This window comes from Microcaecilia unicolor, chromosome 4, assembly GCF_901765095.1.
Source record: "Microcaecilia unicolor chromosome 4, aMicUni1.1, whole genome shotgun sequence".
Lineage (NCBI taxonomy): Eukaryota > Metazoa > Chordata > Amphibia > Gymnophiona > Siphonopidae > Microcaecilia > Microcaecilia unicolor.
The window spans coordinates 236498872-236508337 of NC_044034.1; the positions used below are offsets into that span (position 1 = coordinate 236498872).

At 40.2% G+C, this 9466-nt stretch overlaps 1 protein-coding gene across 1 annotated transcript in view; it reads left to right on the forward strand.

Moving 5' to 3' along the window:
• The window catches only part of LOC115469681 (protein O-mannosyl-transferase TMTC4-like), a 90333-nt gene extending 84359 nt beyond the window's left edge, over window positions 1-5974 (forward strand). Inside the window, exon 11 of the mRNA XM_030202469.1 lies at window positions 3872-5974. Coding sequence (XP_030058329.1) covers window positions 3872-4023 — 152 coding nt within the window. The 3' untranslated portion in view covers window positions 4024-5974. The remainder of the gene's footprint in view (window positions 1-3871) is intronic.
• Window positions 5975-9466: the final 3492 nt, after the last annotated feature.

The following is a 9466-nucleotide window of genomic DNA, read 5'->3' on the forward strand; positions in this document are numbered from 1 at the left end:
GGAAAACAATCATTTAAGTAAATTCAAACAAAGTAACCCCAATATATACCCCATCCAGTTGCAGGAAAACACTTTGGAAACAACGTTAATTTCATTGCTGCCAATTTCTCAAACAGTGACCCCAAGTTTATGAAGTTTTAGTGAAATACCCTTACCCCAGCACCCACCGAACCCTCCCAACTGAACCAACCCAACTCCCCACCTTCCCCAGCTCATCCCCCCTACTCCTCCCCCTAATATATGCAGTGCTTCAGAAAAGGCTCCCATATCGCCTCCCACTTCGCCTCCATATGACTTCGCACAGCCCGAAGTCTCTCCATTTCACATATGAACCACAACTTGTTTAACCATCTCGTCAGAGGTGGGGCATTTGTGGATTTCTAATGTGCAGTTATCACAGATCTCGCCGCCACCATTGCTTGCCTGGTCAACAATGCCTGAGTCTTAGTAAGACCTCGTGGGTTTTTTGCAAATATAAAAAATTCAGGAGACCATTTAATAGGCCTTTGAAACCAAGTTTGCAATCTGTATTGTATAGCTTTCCAATAGGCCCGAATTTTAAAGCAAGTCCACCAAATATGCCCCATGGTACCCTTTTGACCACAACTACGCCAGCACAATGGTGAAACACCAGGAAACATATGATGCAACCTAATCGGCGTCAAATACCACTGGTATAGCACTTTAACTACATTCTCCTGAAAAGGAAGTGAAATAGAAATCTTGGACCAACCATTCTCAAAGAAGGACCAATCACCCTCGTCAATATTCATCCCCAATTCCCGCTGCCACCGCTCCCTGTGAGCCTGGTTAGGGCCCAGCTGTCTACGTTGATAAGAGTACAAGCAGGTAATGAGGCGCCTAGTAATTTTAGAATCCTCACAAAGGTCCTCAATAAATGAATCCTCAAGCACTATGATAGCCTGATTCTCCTTTGATGTAAGAAAATGCCTCAACTGACAATAAGCAAACAACTCATTAAGTAAAATGGGATATTGTTCTTTCAGAGAATCAAAAGAAAACCAGACGGCCTTCATCGAATAGCTGACCCCAGGACACCAGACCCAAAGATCCCCACCGAGAAAAGGGCCCTGCAGAAACACCAGGAGAAAAGAGTGGGTTATTCGCTATTGGTGACAATTTAGAAAGCACCGCATCCGGCTTAGCAAATAGCCCATCCCAATAAAAAAAAAAGTAGAAAAAAATCGATGAGCACAGATCCTTAAGCAAGGATCTATGTTTACGGAAGCCACATCAAAACATGAAGCGGGCACGAGCCCACCTCAACCTGTTCCAATTTCACCCATAACTTATGGGGATGATCCTGATACCATTCAAAAGCCGCTCGCACCTGAGCCGCTTTATAATACCACAAAACATTTGGGACACCCAGACCCCCCTCCTCCAATCCTTATACAATAAAGCCCTAGGCAACCAAGGGCGCTTTTTAGCCCAAACAAAACGAACCAATTTATCTTGCACTCCCGCCTAGAAGCCCCTGGAAACTCTAAGAGGAAGAACTTGAAAAAGATACATCAAACGAGGTAGTATATTCATTTTTAATACCACAATTCTACCCAGCCAAGTCAGATCAGTAGCATCCCACCTCTCTGGATCTCTATAAATAGCCCTCAAGAGAGGAGGATAATTAGCCGAAAACAGCTCTGAGAAGTTAGAAGTAATAGTGACCCCTAGATAAGCTGTACCTCCCAATACACATTTAAAAGAAAATGATTGCTGGATAGACTCCAAAACCGGATGGGAAATTCCAATCGCAAGAGCCTCTGACTTATTCATATTTAATTTGAAACCTGAAACTGATGAATAGAGCGACAAGCACTTCATCAAATTGGGCAGAGAGATCAACGGTTTTGTCAAAGAGAGAAGCACATCATCAGCAAAAATCGCCAATTTGTATTCCCTATTGCCAACAAGAATTCCTGATATATTAGGATCCGACCGAATGTACATCGCAGGAGGTTCCATGACCAATGCAAACAACAATAGTGAAAGAGGGCATCCCTGTCTAGTCCCTCGGGACAAAGAAAACATCGGGGAATTACTGCCATTAACCCGAACACATGCCCTAGGTGATGTGTATAGAGCCCGGATCCATCCACAAAAACCCGAACCAATTCCAAATCGATCCAACACTTGGAACATAAAAGGCCAGTGGACTCTGTTGAAGGCCTTTTCAGCGTCCAACCCCAATAAACAAACAGGAAGGTCCCGTTTCTTAGATGTGTGGATCAAATTAACCATTCGGCAGACATTGTCCATTGCCTGACGATAGGGAATAAAACCCATCTGATCTGGATGTATTAAGTCAGGAATAACTTTTGCAAGACAGCCAGAACCTTTACCAAAATTTTTATGTTAGAGTTTAATATAGAGATAGGGTGATAAGAGGCACAGTCGGTCATGTCCTTAACCCAGTTTGGAAATAACTGCTATCCAGGCTTCCATCATAGAAGAAGGTTATCAATAGAAATCAAACAAAATAAAACATGGAAAAGAAAATAAGATGATACCTTTTTTATTGGACATAACTTAATACATTTCTTGATTAGCTTTCGAAGGTTGCCCTTCTTCGTCAGATCAGAAATAAGCAAATGTGCTAGCTGACAGTGTATATAAGTGAAAACATTCAAGCATTACTATGACAGTCTGACAGGGTGGGAGGATGGGGGTGGGTCAGAGGTATGCATGGGGACATCAAAGCATATCATTGATATTCTAACAGGATGGGTGTGGATAGGTGAGGGGAGGGTGATCAACAGAGACATACAGCTTTATGGTTTATAATGGGCTAGGAACCCCAGATCCTTGTTAAGTCCTTTCTGTTGGGTGTTAAAATATTCAATCATTCTGACTTCAAAGGTCTTACGTTCTTTTATGGTTTTAAAGTTACCTTTCAGTATTCTCACTGTGAAATCACTGGTACAGTGTCCTGGTTCTGTGAAGTGCTGTCCCACCGGGGTGGGGGCCCTACTGGCTGTATTGTTCATGTGATGTCTAGGTAAATTGAATCTTGTCTTAAGCATCTGGCCTGTTTCTCCAATATAGCATCCTTCGTTACATTTTTTACACTGAATGATATATAACACGGCTACCACACTCCTATCATAGAAGAAGGAAACTCATCTTTCACTAAGATCTCATTTAGAAGCTCTGTCAATATGGGTGCCAATTCCCCCCTGGAATGCATTATAAAAGTCATTGGGCAACTTTTCTTTATTCAAAAATGACCTTTTCTAGTTGTATTTTGAATGTTTTGTTCAAAATGTCCAAAGTTGGACTTAGATGTCATATCAAAAATGCCCCTCCACATATAAGCTGTTATGATGTACTGGTGTACTGCAGTAGAGGCAGATGATTAGCAGTTTCCGTACAACAGAGCAGTGAACTCTACCAGTAGTTCCCAAACCTGGTCTTGGAGGCACCTCAGCCAGTCAGGTTCTCAGGATATCCACCGTGAACATTCACGAGCGATTTGTATGCACTGCTCCCACTGCATGTAAATCTCTCTCATGAATATTCATGGTGGATATCCTGAAAACCTGACTGGCTAGGGTGCCTCCAAGACCAGGTTTGGGAACCACTGGACTATACTGCTAAAACAACATGGAATACTGGTAAATAAAAATATTTCATAAAGCAGCATTAAAGATTACTAGTCTTCTACTCTTCCATGACTTAAGCTTTCAAGCACACAATTTTTATTTGGCAGCATAAATTGCTCTTATGCCACCAGGAAATTCCTTAGTTTGGAAATAAACTATTTTAATGTTGTTCTCAAGTGATTGGCAAGATTGTACAATACACATTATTGAAAACTATTGCTAATGCAAACTCTTTATTGCTGTTTCAGCTGTGCTGTATCATCGCTGGGGCAATCTCGAGGCAGCCAAGAAACACTATGAAATTTCTTTGAAGCTTGATCCCATTGCACCTGGGACTAAAGAAAACTATAGCCTCCTCAAAAGAAAACTGGAACAATTGCAAAAGAGAGGCCATATCTGATGTCTTCTGGTCGGGCCGTACATGCATGCTGTGTACTATTGTTGCATGGTGCTTAATGGAACTGATAAAATGGTTGCATTCCCACAGATCTCAAAGAACTACAGCACCAGCAATGGACGTTATACATGGATGATGTGATTTTTCCATTGGAAGTATTTAGTTTTCAGTAGTTATGAATTTTGAATTTTCAGGAAAACAAACAAATCTTGAACTGCTGTCAGGTTTTCAGAAAACCAAACTTAGTCAAGAGTGTGAAATTAATTCAAGATAGACTGTAACTTACTCTTTAGTACCTGACAAAATCATGTACATTTATTTTTACTTGTATCCATTCATATTTCTTTATTTTCATACTGTTGATGTCCTGTTATAGCAGAAGCACATAAAAGAATGGATTTTCTACAAATAAATCTACATTAATTCATTCTTAAACATTGCTAGAACTATTCCTGTACTATGTGATCAATTGTAGGTCTTGGCTTATCTGTCCTTAAACTGTAATAGTTTTTCTTATAAAGTAAAATACTTGTGATAATTTGTTTTTCAAAACTTTTGTACCTATTTCTTGCAGTACTCAGGCAGTCATGAGGTATATGTAAAAGTCTAAATCACCATTTTATAAAGCCTGGCTATGCATGTCTCAAACCCGAGTGCATGCAAATGGCAATGGGGTGTGGTCTGGGTGTGTTTGGGGCAGGACAAGGGCATGGCAAGTTAATAGACATTTTTATCCCCCATTTCAGAAGGGGACAAAACATCTATATTCTAAAAGATTAATATTGGGAGTTACACCTGCTACCAAGTATGCTTAGGTGTTGGCACACTGCTCCTACTAAACAGCATTCCACCAGAAGAATATGGGGAGGTTGCCCCTTTAATTCCCCAGTGGTTCCTCCCCCCCCTCCGCTACACCGGCAAGGAATGCCAGTCTCTGTAACAGCATTAGGAAAATATACACTTATATTTCTAAAATGGCAGGGATAAAGGTGTATGTTTATATTGCTATTCTACTGTTTATTTGCTGGTTTTCAACCTGTGGAAATTTAACATTTGTTTTCTAAAATGGATATTTATGCAGCTCGCAGTTGGCGCATAGATGAGTATTTCTTCTGTATTTTAGAACAGCCTCTACGTCAGCAGATTCTGTTCTAAAATATTAGTGAAACTTGAGATGTCCTGACCTCATCTTGTCTAAAATGGGGCTGCCCATGAGCTACTCACATTATTCTGAAACACTTGCCTTGTGATATATCTTTTGCTATATTCTTTATATAACAACTTCTGAAGGAAGACTGGTGGTTGTCCTGCATCATATAAGATAGTTTTATTTTATGAGGAGATTTGAGAGTGCTAACAATAAGGATGGATGCATTTTTTTAAACTTTCAGGTACTGTACTATGTGCTGTATAATATACGTGATTGTAAATAGCATTTTGCAACTTTGCATGTATTTCACATTTTACTACAGAGACAGAGTGCTGTGACCTACAGCTAATTCAAGACACTAATTTCCTTGACAATGAGCCATATTTCTGTCTGGATGTTTATGAAATGTTTGAAGAATTTGAAGAGTAAGAGATCATATTATTTAAATATCTTGGATATTTGTCTTGTTCACTAGAATATTCAGTATTTTTCTGTAGCAGAAGTGTAATGTGTATTAGTTGAAAACTTTGTGTAATTTGCTTTGTTTACAAATAAATGTAATTGGATACTTTGAAAATGCACATTGATACCAGCAACAGAAGGGCCAAACATGTTTTTCTGTCTGGCATAAACTCATTGATTCATTGAAACAAACAAGCCTGCTAGAATCCAACTTTGCATTCTGATTTGGATAGATGCATATGGAGACAGATTAGCAAAACAAACTGCCAGCTTTGTTTTTTGTGTAATCAATATGATAAAGTTTAGAAACTAGAATTCTGAAAAGCAGTTTCGAACTGCCAGTCTATCTGTAGAAACCCAATTTTTTTTGCAAAAGAAAATAAACATTGATGTAGCTGGACAGTGTAAAGTTCCTGTATGTGAAGAAATAGGGAAAGGGTGATAAGTGTGTGGAATGCCACCCTGTGGCAACTGCTGGAGGCTAAAATAGTAACAGGCTTACAAATGCATTAGAACAAGCATAAAGGATCTTTAGTTGCAAAAAGTACATTGAGATAACTATCCCCATGGCCTCCAGTGTTGCTAGCAGAAGCAAGAACTAAGTTGATACGAAGAGTAAATATGAAAATGGTGATAGCCAGATTGATCGAACAAGCTAAACGTTAGCTCAACAGTTTCAAGTGGATGAGACATGCTCCCTTATTGTGCTTTTTTTTACATGCAGGCCTTCTGACATCAGCGCATCACACCTAGGGCCTTGTTTTTACTAAGCCGTGCTAACATTTTTAATGCACACTAATGCTAGAGACACACACAGGAATATATGGGTGTCTCTAGCGTTAGCGTGTGCTAATTTTTAGCATGCACTAAAAACACTAGCACACCTTAGTAAACAGGGCCCCTAGTGACTAAACTTATAATTGGTTCCAGATCAATGCAGTAGAATCTGCATTTGTCTGTGTAACCATTTTTTCTTTGCTGGCTGTGAGCCATCTTATCCATGGTCCACTATTCTGGGCTATTATCAACCTCTCCTCTTTAGGTTTAAGATTTACTTTTCTTAACCATTACAGTCTCAAGGGTTTTCATCAACTTGCAATTCCTGAAGTAATTTTCTTTTATTCTTACAGTATTTGTGCTTTAGCCACTTTTTTCTTGTGGCTGGTCTGAGTCTCTTTTTTTTTTTTTTTTTTTTTTAATTTATTTTCCAAACATCATACAAAGCATAAAAAATACAGTGAGCACATTAAATCAGCAAGTTACTGTCAGAATCAAACGAGAAAAAAACAAAATGCCCCAGATTGAGATCTTGCAGCCAAAGGCAGCTATAAAGAAACCCCCCTTATCCCCTGAACCATCTTTCAGCCCATTTACACCCATAGAAGAGGGGAGGGTTTTCTGCTTGCACTGAACTAACAGCATTCTGGAAGCTGACAGGATATTGGTCTGATTCTCTTTAAATATTTTTTTTTTTCTCTTCGTTGGTCATGGATTCTCACTCATTTCCGTTTGCCCAGACACTTGTCTGAATTTAAGAATGGAGCCTGACTGTAGCCATTTGCTTTTGTACATCAGTTTTTCTGTATATTTGGCATTATTGATGCAGTTAAGTAGGTTTGTAGGCCTATGATGCCAACTCTATCCTCCAGATTCTATAAAGGTCACCCAAAATAATTAGTTAATGGGCTCCAATAATTGAAATATTGGTGCTAACGAGCACTAAATTGGCACTAATTACAATTTGGGTGCTGATCTGGCTAAGTGCTATTATGTACCAGTGGGCACCTAAATTGGATCACGCTCAACTCAAAAGGTGGCTTGGCCATGGGAGGGACAGGGGCAGGTCAGGGACATTCACAAAAGATGCATATAGTTTTACAGAATAATGGAGGTCCATGCCCAATTTGTGCGCCAGGATTTACACCATATTTCAGCTGGCATAAGTCCTCATGCCTAAAGTTGAGTGCCTAATGCGGTGCCCAGCGTTATTCTATAAAGCTTGCTCATCCCGAAGCGCCCTTTATAGAATAGCATTGAGTGCCAAATGTTCTGAGCCATTTATAGAATCTGTTTCTAAGACCTATACTGCCTTCAGCTCTTGGGGTTTACAATTTCAGCATACAGATGTTTTTATAGATTACCTGGTAGGCATAGATGAATTTTTTTGTTCTTCCATCCAATTTTTGAAGATCTTTATGAGGCCAGTCTATGATTCCAAACCCATATTAGGACTACAGGGCTTATGCACTGATTAGTGGTGTTTATTTTATTCAAGCACTTTACAATCTGTTAAGTCTGACTTCTGTGGTAAGTAAATTAATGAAAACGCTGTTAAAACAGAGAAAAGTAAAGTTTTTGAAATCCAATGGATTACAGACAAGATTATAATACCGAACAAGCTTGTTTTTTTTTTTAATTGCTTAGACTTGAACAAGACGAGTGCTATGTCAAATAGTCATAATAAATAAATAAATAAAAGTTGGGCTCCTAAATTTGTGCCTAATTTTCATCTGAAAATTCATCTTAATTTAGGCCTGCCATTCATTCGACTAGATTTATGGACCTAATTTATGAGCTAGTACTGAAAATTAGTGCTAAGCTCAATCTTTTTCCCTGCCCAAAATCCGCTACTGTTGCCACCCTCTCCTAAATTTAGCAGCACAATTTTCAAAGTTAGGAACATATGTCCTTTGACTATCAGGCCTATTGAGTACATATGTAACAATTATTTAAAAACTAGTAAAAAAGACCCATTTCTGACTCAAATGAAATGGGCGCTAGCAAGATTTTCCTCATAGTGTGTATGTTTGAGAGAGTGTGTGTGACAGAGAGAGAGTGAGACTGGGTGCGAGTGTGTGTGTGTCAGAATGACAGTGTGTGCGCGTGCATATGTGAGACACAGTGAGTGTGAGAGAGAGAGAGTGTGTGTGAGAGACCACAGAAATAGCTGAAACAGAAGCGAAAGAAGAGGCTGTGTGAAGCGGTGTCCCTGCGTGCAGGAAGTAAAAACTTTTAAGCAGACGGCTGTTACAAAGGGGAGGGCCAGAGAGGGGTGGAGTGGGAGGGGGGTCCTGAAACGACATAGTGGGTGAATGGGGGGTCCTGGAACGACAAGGGGGGAGGGGGTGTTTGCGGCGCCATTATGTTGGACTCACTCGAGCGACATTTTCCTTCAGCAGCACTAACTTCTCACCTCCAATGTTCTGTGTTGCCTGGGACCACGTCATAATGCAGCAGTGATGTGTCAGACTGATCTACGGATCCTTCCTGACCACCACCTCCGAGGGAGCCACGGTCCCAGGCAGTACAGAACGTTGGAGGTGAGAATTATTATATAGGATAAGATATAATCAAATAGGGGCCCTTTTATAAATGTGCATTAGGCACTATGCACATGCAGTGAGCACGTAATCACGGCTTCTGCCAGGCTATTGCACCTTGTGGTGGTAATTTTAGATTTGGTGCACGCCCATAATACCTGGATGATTTATTTCCTCACACGCATGTCTTTTAGGGCTGTAATCGGCAGTTGGCAAGCACTGACTGGTCACTACGCGTGTAGTGCATGACCCCTTACTGCTAGATCAGTGGGTGGCGTTAAGGGTTCAGGCCTGTTTTGTATGCAGGCCGGTTTCAGTTTTGCTGCATACCCTTTTCCTGTCCCATTTTTAAAAAGCCATTTTTTTCGCAGACACAGTAAAAACTGGCTCAATATACATGCCTACACTACTGCAGGCCACTTTTTACTGCAACTTAGTAAAGGACCCCATAATCAGTAAAAGTAATGTACATCTCTGCTCCAGGTAAATCAGCAGTTTCAATAAAAACCTTTAG